The 14,230-nt window shown below is 43.0% G+C and overlaps 1 protein-coding gene across 5 annotated transcripts in view; it reads right to left on the bottom strand.

Annotated features, from left to right (window-relative positions):
• LOC146349253 (disintegrin and metalloproteinase domain-containing protein 29-like) overlaps positions 1-14,230 on the bottom strand; it is a 76,573-nt gene that overhangs the window by 19,401 nt on the left and 42,942 nt on the right. For all 5 annotated transcript variants that reach the window (XR_014788791.1, XR_014788790.1, XM_084841576.1 and 2 more), the window contains 5 exons: positions 13,662-13,827; positions 10,734-10,823; positions 8,037-8,229; positions 4,943-5,048; positions 3,693-3,876 (listed from right to left, as the gene is read on the bottom strand). Coding sequence is in view for 3 of the 5 variants with exons in the window: in XM_084841576.1 (XP_084697702.1) it covers positions 3,693-3,876; positions 4,943-5,048; positions 8,037-8,229; positions 10,734-10,823; positions 13,662-13,827 (739 nt within the window). In the remaining 2 variants the exon portion in view is untranslated. The remainder of the gene's footprint in view (positions 1-3,692; positions 3,877-4,942; positions 5,049-8,036; positions 8,230-10,733; positions 10,824-13,661; positions 13,828-14,230) is intronic.

Here is a 14,230-nt window from a genome sequence, read left to right as displayed (position 1 = left end):
GGAATCGGTTCCACAGCTCCACCGCTTCCACTGGTGCAGAGTGTCGTCTAGTTCTTCTTCTCCTAACTGTCACCGTTTTCCAAGGAGTATCCTCTACTCCATTTTTCTTCACCTCAGCATTTCCCACTGCCTCATCTTGCTGTTGCTCTTCAAGCTTCTGGTCTGCCCTTTGCTGCTGTAGTTCCCCCATTCTGTCCAAGAACTCTTCGTGTTCTCTTATTCCCCGGAGGGTTGACAGTCGCCGCTCCAGTCCACTTACTTTTTCCTCCAGCAGCGTGATCAACTTGCACTTGTTGCAGGTGTAGGCCATGTTGTTCTCAGGCAAGAAAACAAACATTGCACACACCTTGCAGGTCACCACCACTGGAGAGTCTTGTCCTTCCATAGCCTCTTTTCCCTTTTTGTGTCTAGCTTTGTGATTGTTCTAGACTAGCCTGTGCCTGCTCCTCTACTCAGTAGAGGTTAAAAGCAGAGTCCCACTGGTGTGGAAGTGTGTGTTACAAGACAAATAAATGAAAAAAAGTTAGTAAAAAAAATAAAAAATAAAAAATAAAAAAAATAAAAAAAAATGTAAAAAAAAATGTTAAAAAAAAATGCCTTCTTGTCTCTCCTTGCTATTCTCTGGAAATCTGCATTCAGTTGGGTATATCTTCCCCTTTCTCCCTTGCTTTTCGCTTCCCTTCTTTCCTCAGCTACTTGGAAAGCCTCAACAGACAGCCACTTGGCTTTCTTGCATTTCTTTTTCTTTGGGATGGATTGAGTTGCTGCCTCCTGAACACTGTTACGGACCTCCGTCCATAGTTCCTCAGGTACTCTGTCTATCAGGTCTAATCCCTTAAATCTATTCCTCGCCTCCACTGTATATTCATAAGGGATATGATTTAGGTCATACCTGAATGGTTTAGTGGTTTTCCCGACGTTCTTCAATTTAAGCTGAAATTTTGCGATAAGCAGCTCATGATCTGAGCCACAGTCAGCTCCAGGTCTTGTTTTTACTGACTGTATAGAGCTTCTCCATCTTTGGCTGCAAAGGACATAATCAATCTGATTTCGATATTGACCATCTGGTGATGTCCATGTGTAGAGTCGCCTCTTGTGCTGTTGGAAAAGAGTGTTTGCTATGATCAGCGTGTTCTCTTGGCAAAACTCTATTAGCCTTTGTTCTGCTTCATTTTGTACACCAAGGCCATGCTTGCCTGTTATCCCAGTGATTTCTTGACTTCCTACTTTAGCATTCCAATCCCCTATACTGAAAAGGACATCTTTGTTTAGTGTTAGTTCTAGAAGGTGTTGTAGGTCTTCATAGAACCGCTCAACCTCAGCTTCTTCGGCCTCAGTGGTTGGGGCATAGACTTGAATTACTGTGATGTTGAATGGTTTGCCTTGGATTCGTATTGAGATCATTCTATCGTTTTTGAGATTGTACTCCAGTACTGCTGTGCCCACCCTTTTGTTGACTATGAGTGCTACTCCATTTCTTCTAAGGGATTCTTGCTCACAGTAGTAGATATAATGGTCACCTGAATTAAATTCGCCCATGCTTGTCCATTTTAGTTCGCTGATTCCCAAGATGTCGATGTTCAATCTTGCCATCTCATGTTTGACCACCTCTAGCTTGCCTTGATTCATTGATCTTACATTCCAGGTTCCTAAACAATATTGTTCTTTATAGCATTGGACTTTCTTTTCACCACCAGAGACATCCACAGCTGAGTGTCCTTTCGGCTCTGGCCCAGCCGCTTCACTCTTTCTGGTGCTACTTGGAAATTCCCTCTGCTCTTCCCCAGTACAGTAGTATATTGTCCACCTTCTGACCTGAGGGGCTCATCTTCCGGCATCATCTCTTTTAGCCTTGTGATACGTTCCATGGGGTTTTCTTGGCAAGAATACTGGAGTGGGTTGCCATTTCCTTTTCCAGTTGACCACATTTTGTCAGAACTCTCCGCCTTGACCCATCCGTCTTGGGTGGCCCTGCACGGCATAGCTTATGGCTTCACTGAGTTACGCAAGCCCCTTCGCCACAACAAGGTAGTGATCCATGAAGGGGAGGGACACATGACTTCATGGCTAATCCACAGCCAACCAGCTGCATCCCTCTTGAAAAGCTGCATTTTCTGAAAATCCTTTTACTCTGTATTTTTTACTTAAAGTGGCTCCCAGGCAGTTCCCCTGCAGTATGCCCTGTTCCGCCACATTAAATCCTGGGTGTGCCTCTGTGATGTGGCTGTGACCTGTCAGTGAGGTGGTCAAGGAGTGGGGCCGCTCCTTCCCACCCACACACACATTCCCTCTTTTCCCCCATTTGCAGTAAGGCTGCTTTCACAATTGGTAGCCTCCTTTTCCCATTCATAATATCAGGAGCCCTGTTTCATTCACAATATCGGAGTAGCCAGTTTATATATAATGCACAATAAAGAAAACACAGCAGAAGGAGAAAGGGCAGCCAGCCACTATTTCGCAGTGGCGATACATCTGCAACTTTGCAGTCGCACCTACAACTAAGGAATACAGAGAGGGGGGAGGAGAAAGGGCAGCCAGCACAGCAAGGGAGCATGGACAGGGCTGGAAACAAGCCTCCCTAATGACAGGATGGTGCTGGGTCGCCCCTTCAGAGTAACGCAGCAGTTTGCTTTTTCCATTCACAGATATCAGCCTCTGATTCATTCATGTCTCCCCTTCAGTACAGTCCCCTCTGTGTGTGATTTTCCTGTGTGTTTGTGGGGAGAAGGAGGAGGTGGCTTGGTCCATCGGGAACTAAATTGGGGAAGTGGAAGCAGCACCAGCAGTAGCCCCCACTGCTGACTCCAGCGCACTAGCACAGGGAGGCAATTCCAGCCCTTTCCCTCCATGAAGGATCTAGGTACCTCCTGTCTGCCCACCTGCCAGTCTGTCACTGGGCTTCCATACTGCTGGTTCAGTCAGTGGATGCGAGGGGGTGAGGTGTAGGGAAAACCATCCGACATTACTCCTCTCTTCCATTAAACTTCCCTGAGCAGCGGAGCATGGAGGGGACGGTAGCAGGCCGCTCTCACTGGCTAAGCAGCATCTATTGGGTGGATGACACTCACTTCTACTAGTGGGACTCAGCCCATTCAACTGCAAAGTAAGGTGGATTAAAGTGCAGTTTAACCTGTGAAAAGCAGGTTCTGTTTACTCCACATTTTTGGCTTTGTGTGCTCTTGATGAACCAAAGCTGATTTCATGAAAATTTGCATTAAACATGAAAGCGCTTCACATTTGTTCCCATATAGATCTGGCCCAGTTCACAGATCTATTCTTTATTTATTAATTACATTTCTATACTGCCCATTCGCTGAAGCTTTCTGGGTAGTTTACAAGAAAATGCTTAAAACCATAAAATACAATAACATCATAAAACAGAATATAAAAACAGAATAAAACCAAAATAGTAACCAAGATAAAAGCCAGCAGCAGTGCAAAGATCTAAAAGTGCACTAACAGAATTTTTTTAAACTGAAGGGATAAAAAGCCTTGGAAAATAAAAAGGTCTTCATCTGGTGCCGAAAAGACCACAATGTAGGGACCAGGCAAGCCCCTCTGGGGCTCATTCCAGAACTGGGGTGCCACCATTGAAAAGGCCCTCTCCTTAGTAGCCACCCACCTCATGTCATTCAGGTGGAGCACTTGGAGAAGGGCCTTTGAGGATGATCTAAGCATCCTTATGATGTTACCTTGTCAACACCACATGGCGATCCATCTTTTACTGCTCCAACATCATATACATCATTCTCTTTCTGAAATTCTGTACCCCAACAAAAGTCATCATCCATAGGAGTCTGAAGTATGGCTTGTCCAGTTGAAATTCTTGGTACTCTTTTAACATCAATGCACTGGATCCTTCCACAAAAGACATCTCTGAAAGAAAAGCAAGATGGAAAAAGAAAAACATACAGCTCCTTCTTCAGTTGAAGATCACCACTGGATGCCTCAAGGTTTCCCTCACAGCCAGCTTCCATATAATTTGTTAATCACATTATGGGCAGAGAATGGTAGCCAGTGACTGTGTGGACCTTTATCCGAAGCTCTTTTGTACCACACTGGTTCTGTAGTAGTAGGTTGGGGTTCTGTGAATTTGAAGTCTGTTCTACAAGGACAGTAGATGAGAGAAAGGAGAAGCATAATATGCTGTATATCAGGGGTGGGCAACTGGTGGCCCTCCAGATGTTTCGGCCTACAACTCCCATCATCCCTCACCATTGGCTATGCTGGCTAGGGCTGATGGGAACTGTTGGTCAAAACATTTGGAGGGCCACAAGTTCCTGACCCCTGTGTATGTGAAAGAAGCATCACACTTGCACCTGAGTCCAGTATGAAAGAGGGAGCAGATCCTGAGAAAGTAGATGGAATAAACCCCATCATTAAAATCTGCTATAGAAGACTTAATCATACCATTTAAGTGAGAGTGTGGTGTAGTGGCAGGCAAGCATATTGAATATGGAGTGGGGAGAACTGTGTTCAAATCCCCATCCAGCCCGGAAGCTCACTGGGTAATGCTGGCTGAGACTACTGATGCTCCTAAAGTGGCTGTCCCATGTAGCTGGATCTCCTTACCAGACCTGAGTTAAAATGGGAAAAGGCCATTTATCTGGCCCTGAGCCCTTTGGAGGAAAAATGGGTTACAAATGGGAATGGGAATAACAACACTAAAAAGGGAACCAGTGAGGATCTGGGGTGTGTGAAGGGTTGAAAACCCAAAGGAAAACAAACAAGAAGGGAGAGAAAGGGTTGTTGTTAGAATGCACTTAGCTTGTCCACCCAAATGATGTGTTTCAACATGGATTCTTCTTGAACGCCGCAATTTAAGTATCACTCCCAGTGTGTACAGTTTTGGCCACTGCACCTCAAAAAGGATAGTGTAGAGCTGGACAAAGTGCAGAAAATGATACAGGAAATTGGACACCTTCCCACAGACATAACTTACTCTTCTTTGCATTTCTTGTATCCAAGCTGATTCTTTCCACAGTTGCCAGTCCGATCTCCACGCATGTTCACTTCCTTGTAGCAACTCAGTGGAGCAGGGTTTGCACCTGCAAATTGAAGAGAAAGATGGGGGCGGGTGGGGGGAGAATAGGAAGGAGGGAAACATGGCATCTGTCAAGAACACAGAAGGTATGTTTACAAAAAAGATAAGAAGGAAGGGCCCACCATGTGAAGCACAGTTGAAGTTAGTCAAACAGCAAACTTCAATATTGGCCTTGTTCCTTTCACATCTTGACTACGAGATAAAATGCAGTTAGTTCTCATTTGCACAGCTAGAGTTCTTAGCCTGTGTCTTGCAACTTGGAGAGGAGACCATCAGCAGGCGGTGGCACTATCAACGGTAAGAGCAGGAGTGGTGGCAGCAGGTGGAAGCCACAGGTACGACTGGTTTTTTTTACATCAATCCCTGGTGCTTGTCCACTATGGGAATTTACCAGCCAGTTACCAACCAGCACATCAGGACCATCAAGAGGAACGTTTAGAACATCTAACATCGAGCTTAATAATGAATACCTCTGGAGAGTTTATGGACTTAATTATATATGGATGGTGATTATGAGCTGGCTGGTTGTGATTATTCGAGTGGCTGGTTGGCTGAGAGATTCTGGGGGAGGTTTTTAGTCATGTTTGAATTCTCAACAAATTAGGAATATTTTGGGGGACTGGGTTAGAAATTTTTACTGGGCCCAGTATGTGTAGGAGAAAGAGGGGTCTGGATGGGTGCAGGGAGGCAGAGGTGCCACCATACATGTGGTCATGAGTAGAGGGTATAATGGGGGCAGGGGGGGGAAGAGAACGTGGCAACTGAAGGGAAGGCAATTTTGACATCTACGTGCTATTTCCCCTTCCAGTTTGTCCTCCAGCCTAAATAGCACTGGTGACTTTACTGCAGTCCCCTTAAGTCTCACAGGGCTGCTACTGAATTCCAGTTCTGCTAGGGACAGGTAGATGTCATTTCCAATCTGATTCTGGAGTGGGCCAACCTGATGCGTATAACAGAAACCTGGCTGGATCAAGAGGGAGATGTGAGCCTCTCCCAGTTATGTCCACCAGAGTATAAGGTGCACCATCAAGGGGTAGCCATAGTCCATAAGGACTCCCATCTCCCTGGTGGGATACCCTTTCCAACAGTTAGCCAGTTTGAGTGTCTGGTGATGGGTAACAGAGACAGGAGTGGGACTCCACTAGTGAATGGTCCATCATGCCGCCTATCAGCTTCCCTGCCTGAGCTGGTGGAAGTGGTCTTGGGGGCTTCAACATTCACATTGAAGTTACCTGGACTCAGGATTTCATGGCTGCCATGGCAACCATAGGCCTGTCTTAAATTATATCTCGCCCAAGAAAGGTGGCAGATCACTTAGAGGATCTGGTTTTCTGTAGTGGAGATGGGGAAGGGGATCTGTGAGTGGGGGAGCCAAGTAAGACTCTGTTGTCATGGACTTATCACTGTCTGATCAGATTTGGACTGCAGGCTTAAAGGACTGGCAGATTCACATGGGAAGAGACACCTCTCTGCAGGGGTGGGGGACCAGTTTCAATGGCCCACTGCCAGACTTATGGTTCTGGAAGGTTTACAGATGTCTCTGGGGGATTTTTCAGTAGATTTGGCCAGTGGTCCTATCAGACCCTAGTCAACCGCTGGAATCAGGAGATGGTTTGGGCTGTTGATATGATCACTTCCAATTTTTTTTTCCTTTAAAAACAATCTGCTTGTGGCTGCTTTGGCTGGTAATGATTTTTTTTTTCATATTTAAAAATCTGCTTGTGTTTTACTTTTTAATGTTTTTTTTTTCCTTTTAAAAATCTGCGTGTTATTTGCCTGGTTAATTCAAACCATTATGTAAAATTTACCTATAAGCCCTTGCTACCATGTATGCAGTTGTCTCTGTCTTCCCTTGTCCAAACTTTCCCAGCCCCTAAATTCTGTCCTAAGCTTGGGACTTAACTACCTGAAGAACTTCCTTAGATGTGAACCTGCCAGTCCTTTAGAATCAGCTGGTCCACTGCTGTGTGTGCAATTCCCTTCAGAGCCACCATTGGTCGAAGTATGCGAGAGGGCTTCCTCGGTGGCATGTCGAGCTCCTTGCCCCAATAGGTTAGGTCCTCTTCCTCTTTATCTGTGTTCTGCCAGCAAGTGAAGACGTTTCTCTTTAAACAAGCATTGGACTCTGTGGTTGCTTAAATTTACTGATTGATAATGCTGTTTTTGTGGTTTTGTTGCTGCTTTAAGCTTGTTAATATGTTTTAATAATTACATTGTTTTTATATATTGTAAGCCACTTTGAATGGCTCCTTGTTTGGAGGGGGAAAGTCGGGTGAAAATTTCTTAAATAAATAAATAATCCACTCCCTTCCTGCCAGTGGTACATGGCCCCTTCTGTCCCTAGACTCTTGTCATGATGCTCATTTTGTCTACTCCTTCCTTCTGCTCAGGCCTCTGCTTCACCCTCTCATTGCTTTCTCTCAGGTCCTCGATTTCATCCTACTGCTTAATCTTTCCCACTTCTTTCAGTCTCCCTGATATCTGCCGTTTTTGAACTGAGCTTTCCAGACAACAACCTTACTGCCCACTAAACATACTCTTTCCTTTTCCTGCCTTTAGTACACAACTCCCATCTCATGGCCTTGTGTGAAGGGCCTCTCCTACCTAAAATAATTTTCAACTTCCTCACAGAAATTGTACCATTTGCCAAAGTCCTACTGGGGCAATTTCCTCCATGCAGTTAGAATAATTTGTGAACATGCTATAACATCACGGCATCTCAGCCAATAGCTGAAAGAGGAAGGGAAGTATCAGACATTTATTGATTTGCACATGAAAAGGCAAGATTAGTAAGAAGCATTTTTGCTAATGGGAAGCGCTTGAAATGGAGTATAAGTTTGCTAAAGAGATCCTAATTGATATGGCCTTCCTCCTCCCTAGGAAAAGTCCCAAATCCTTGGTCTCAGGAGACACATCTAGGAACTGGCCAGTTTCTGAAGGATCTGGCAAGCTACCAAGTACTTTTTTTTGTCATAAATAATGTCAGTCTTGCCTTTGCCAAAGAGATCTCTGCAGTGTTGGTGAAGGTCAAGGCATTTCCCTAAATAACAGTTGTTCCTGGTACCACATGGCATCCCATCTTGTTTATACACATTTGGTGGGCAATCGGCAGAACCTCCAGTACAGTACTCAGGGAGATCACACTCAGTAGCAGCTTCCCTGCATACAGTTCCTTCATTTGCTATCTGTTGGAAACAATAACACAAGCCTCTAGTTGTGGTCGTTTTCATGAACTTTAGCACAGTGGGTGGAGGGGTATATCTTTTATTTAAATTATTAATCTGCCTACATGCAAATGGCTGTGGCTGAGTAACACCACATGGAAATATTCATATAACAATCAATGAAATAAAGAAAATATATAACAAAGGTTAATGTTGCCAACAGCTTTAGCTGGCCATGAAAAGCCCATCAAGGGGAGAATATTTAGCTTCCTTCACACATTATTTGTGTGAAGGGGCAACACAGATAGAAAAGGGCTAGGGGGCCATACCTCTGGCCTTGTCCCAGCTGATGTGTTGTTCCAGGACCTAAGCATTTTTTTTTTTTTGAGGCCCATTACACACTTGTAATACAGAACCTCTCCCAGACACATACCCATCCCAGACATACAATCTCATGAGTCATGAAAGAAAATTTTCTATTTTAATTCTGAAATTACATCTACATTTCTGACATTACACTGGGGCTTTTCTACAATCCCCCCAAATACACCCACTGTCTTCATCTTCTTTCCTATTTTTGTTTAACATAATATCCAGCCTGATGTCAACTCCTAGAATGCTTGCTGATCATTTTGTAACTTTTTGGGTGGTCCAAATCAAGGTGTTATCCTGTTGATGTTTTGGGGTTTTAAAAAATTCTAATGGACCATGAGAAGAAAGTTAGAAAAATTACACCCACCAACAAAATCTGGCATTGTTTTTGCTACCTTCCACATTTCTTCGAAAGTCAGGATGCCAGACAGAACATATTTTTGATGGATAGAATCTGTTGTATTTTTAGGCCACAAGCCTGGATCTTTGCAAAAACAGAAAAAAGATAGTGTAGCTCTACTCTCTCCTGCTTTTTGTAAACCTTCTGAATGTGGTGGTACTAATGGTGATATTACCCAGCTATCTTTTGAAAGCATTAGACTTGAGTTGCATAATGCATCTCGCAGCTTTTTCCATCATCGGTTACCACAAACACAGTATACTGAAATCATTTTCATCTTGTTTTTGTTCATTTTCTTCCCTGTTTAGTGCATTGCCTGAGCAAGACTACAGAAAGGCCTTGTCTGTTTTGAAAAACTAAGGGATGGATTGGTGTCCCGTAGCTTCTTTTGGTTCTTTTTGTTTAACCTCCTTACATTTCTGGATGCCTGATTTGTATTTATAGCCATATATAGCATATCTCTGTGTGAACCCACAAATCCTGCCAGGAACACAGGCTTTTGCTGTCAGTGGAATCAGTGACCCTAATTATTCTGCTGCTTTGTCCCTCCCACTAACTGTTCTTCCCTCCTCTATGCACAAGGAACTTTGGGACTGGTAGTTCTTGGGAAAATATGTCACAAAGGGAAGCGCAAATCTCGCTGTCTCTCAGACTACAAGTCTCAGTTTAACTACACAAGCAGACTCCTTCTGTTCTAGATAAAGGTCAGCAACTTCCTGCTCAGAATGTTACTGTTCTGGTCTTGCACTACTTCTCATTGGCTCCAACAAATTGCACAAGATCTGGATAACAGGTGCATAGATACAGGGAAATATCATTCCATAAGGTATGGTGAGGATTTCATCATCTACTTTTCATTTTTTTAAATGTCTGCTTTTCATAAAAGCACCAAATCTACATCATTTCAAGACATTGGTGTATGCTCAATTGGCTGCATGTGCCTCAATAACTAAAAAAGTTCACTATGCATTAATCCACAATTTCTGTAAGTTTGGTGCTTCTATGAAAAAGTGCGTGAATGTTATAAAAAGCTGAGCTATGCCACTGAACTAAAAAGAGCTCTGGTACACATACAAAATAACACATACAAAATAACTATCTATTCACCTCCATCAAACGTTTTGGTGCCTGAAGCAGAAAAGCCAGTGTCCCTGTCCCCTCCCGCCCCATTATAAAAAAATGACAAATTAATTGGTCATTGACTGCCCTTTAATGGTACCTCAGAATTGTGCATCAGGAAATTGGGTCCCTTTCACACATTTTTCTTTTGTGTATTTTTGAGAATTTAATATCTTATATTTTCCCTTGTTTCACTCAGTTTGGGGAGGAAGGAGCATTTGGAAGGTGTGCAGACATAAGAGGCTAGGGACAGTGGATAGGCAGAACACGGGGTCAACCTGGGGTTAGAGTTTTGATCACCACCACTTGCTGGGGGGTAAGGGGGTCACCAACTAACTCTCACTGGGATGAAGTTGCAATCTGCCAGTATCAGTTTCCCATCTGTACAATGGGAACAATAATGTCCTATATGTAAAGATACCTGGACACAAAATGTTAATTATGCCATATGAAAAACGCTACATGAATGTTTAATACAAATAATCTAGGTGGAGATCAAAGGCATCATGACATTAAAATAACTGTATCTATACGAGGAGTTTGCCTTGATTCCACTTGATTCATTTAGGTAGTAACTGTCTGAACTTCAAGCACAAAGCATAAGACAGAACAATGGCACCTGCAATTATCTTACCTTACAATTTTTACAGCAGAGTCCATAAAGACAGTCAGTGCCTGGTTTCAATGTACAATCCTTTTGGCAACAGCCATTACTTTGGCACACCTGTCAGTGAAGATCAAAGTCTGATTAACAGCCGTTAGGGCCTTGGGTCTAAAGCACTCTTAGATGGCACCACCCTAACCCTACACCACTCCCCAGTGCTGTTCCCAAACTCCATCAGGTCAATGACCTCTTCACTGAATGGGCCTCTGTGGGCTTGCACAGAAGGAACAACAACAAAAACAGTTTGCCCTTTACATAGTCATACATCTACCCTCTTCCTTCTCAGCACCATCTCTGTGTGTGTGTGTGTGTGTGTGTGTGTGTGTCTAGTTAAAGTAATTTATTGAAATCTGCTGTAGCTGAGCCACAAAAAATGCTTTTCCATTATCTTCGAAGAACAACATTCTGCCTGATGATGAATTCTGTGTTAACTAAAAAACATGTATAGCATCATTCCCAGGGGCATTCGTAGATACATTTTCAAAACATGTGGCACCCATGCTGCCAAGTGCACAGCTAAGCCATAGCATGGCTTTTTATTTTAAAGTGTTAAAAAATTAACCCCTTGGTTCACCTCATCTTTACTGTAAGTGCACTAGGTACCCACCCACCCAAACTTCCCTTCCAAATGGCTGCCCCTCCCTCCCAATCTTCAAGACAGCTTTCACCCCTCATGACCCCCACTCCTCAAATGGAGCAAAAAAAGAGTGCTGGTCCCTTTAAGTGGAGATACTGGTAACCGAATCTGAGTCTTTGCTCTATTGCTGAACCACAGTCCCTCCCAGAAGGCAGGACCCACCTTAATTAAATCCACAGTCCTCACCCCCTGCCTCACAGGAAAGAACATAGGACATGCAAGGAAACATAAGATTTTTCTTTTATTCCAGACATGCAAAAGTAGCATCCATGTTCCTTGGGGGGGAAATCATTTTCCTCTCTCCTTTCTATCTAATCATATGCATTAATTTGATCAAGGTATTCTACATTCTTCTGATCCAGTTTTCAATTGCTCTATCACTTGATTTCCATTTAAATGTTAGCTCTAGTAGAAAGAATTATATTAGTTATTAATTCTTGAATCTGTTTATTTAGAAGTTTTTTTATACATACGCTAAAAGTATGATCAGAAAGTCTTTTGGAAAACCACAACCTATCAAATCTTTAATTATTCTAACAACTTCTTTCCAATAAAGTCCTTAACTTTATTGCAACTCCACCACAAATGTAAATCAGTTGGGTGTGGCTGTCACACTTCTAGAAATCATTTTGAGCTGTGTGCATTTTCTTTAATTTTGAAACTCATTGGACCACTTTGCCCATACAGTCCCAGCTTGCTAAACTGTTAGCAGATGGAATGGGCAACAGGACCACACACTCCCTCCTCTCCTCCCTTGGTGCTTATGTCCAGATTGAATTAAACCATAGTTGTCTGTTTCATCTGAAATAAGGAACTGTGGATTAATGTTATAAGAACATAGGAAGAGCTATGCTGAATTAGACCAAAGGTCTACCTAGTCCAGCATTCTGCTCACACAGTGGCCAAACCAATGCCTGTGAGAAGCCCACAAGTGGGACATGAGTGCAACAGCCTTTTTCTGCTTGTGTTCCCCAGCAACTGGGATACCAAGGTATATTGCCTCCAGCAGTGGAGGTAATATGTAGTCATTATGACTAGTAGCCATTAATAGCTTTATCCTTCATGAATTTGTCTGATCCTCCTTTAAAGCTGTCCAAGTTGGCAGCTATCGCTACATCTTGTGATAGTGAATTCCATCATGTTAACTATGCACTGTGTGAAGAATAATCTATCCTGAATCTCCCATGATTCAGATTCATGGGATGAGCCCAGGTTCTAGTATCATGGGAGAGGCCTATCTACCCTCTCCACACTGATGTCAGTTTTTAAACCAACAATTTGAAGTTGATTTAAGATCCTGATTAGTAAACTGACATTAAACCACAGCCTCTTATTTTGGATGTAATGACCAACTGTGGTTTCATTAAATCAGGATATACGTTCCAAGAAAGGGAGGAGGTGAGGTGAGGGCCAAGGAGGGAGCATGTGATCCTATCACTTATTCTTGGATGCTAAATTTTTGATTAGCAAGCTGAAAATTATATTTTGTTTCATTTTCATTTTATGTATTGAGTTTTTATACCACTCAATAGCTGTAGCTCTCTGGGCAGTTTACAGACATTAAAAACCTTAAAAATACAGTATTATACATAGTATAAAAACTGTTTACATACAAACATATAAACAGACAACACACACACAAACACATATATAAGCAATTTTAAACGATCAACAATAACAAAATCCAGGACCTGTATGTTCAAACCAGGCCATTGAGACTGAGAACTTGAGATCTGGAGTAGATAAATAAGAATGTAAGCACAGCCAAAGGCCCTTTTTTCTTTATCAAAATGCCCCAAATGCTTTAGTCTTCTTTTCTGGTTAAAGGGAGGAGCACAGGCATGCCAGCTGAGGGTAAATTTACACAATTCAGGACTCACGTGTGCTGTTTATATTCCACTCAGGCCTTTTGCAGTTTGTAGGGTGCCTGAGACAACCCTGGAGAGTTGCTGCCAGTCAGAGTAGACAATACTGGGCTAGATGAACAGTCTGACCTGAGATAAGGGAGCTTCTTATGTCCCCTTCTTGGAGTGTATTCCCAGGATTTGGGAATTTAAAATGAGAATTAAACTGGAGAAATGCAGCAGGACGTCAACATGTAATTCAAGTTTAATCTAGGAGAGTGATTAAGTTGCTAACCAAACAGGACATAAGAAGAGTGTCAGGACAGACTAAAATGTGAGGAAACCTCCTGGTCCTCAAGGCAATAAACAGTAGTACCCTCGTATAAAATGAGTTGGCCTGAACACACAAGCTCTAACCTCATCCCTACCGCAGTCACACTCTTCACTGCCTTCCAGCACACCATTTCCACAGGTCTTCATCTCAAATACATCCTTAGGTAAATTCAGAAAACAGTTTTTCCCTTGGTTGGCTAAGAATTCGTAATAAGCATTTTTGCTGCAATTACTCAATCTGTGACACTCTCTGCAACACAATAAATAGAAGAAACCATTAAAGAGGACATCTTTTTATATTGACCTGGTTTCCAGGACATGACAACCCACAGTGGGTTGGCAGTTTTGAGTGGCTTGTCATGATGTTCTAACTTGGCCCAGTGGCTTCTGCATAGTTTGTTAACCATGCACAAGCCACCCTGAGAACCCATAGCTTGTTGCTGGGTTGTTTGGGGTGGCTTGTTTTCAGTGTGGTTTGTTGTGACGTATAAACCCGGCACGATGGCTTGTGCATGGCTTGTGCCAAAAAGCTGCAGAGTCACTTCGCAAGAGCAGCAGAAAACCCGACCGCTCTACTGGCTACCTCACGATCTTGCTAGCCCCACATCAGGCTGACAACACGTGTTTCTGTTTGCTGCTCAATCTATGTGAAC

This window comes from Heloderma suspectum, chromosome 3, assembly GCF_057233095.1.
Source record: "Heloderma suspectum isolate Gila_16-S chromosome 3, 16-S_ref, whole genome shotgun sequence".
In the NCBI taxonomy this organism is placed as follows: Eukaryota; Metazoa; Chordata; class Lepidosauria; order Squamata; family Helodermatidae; genus Heloderma; species Heloderma suspectum.
The sequence above is the reverse complement of the archived record's forward strand: the minus strand, read 5'-3'. Positions and strand labels throughout refer to the sequence as shown.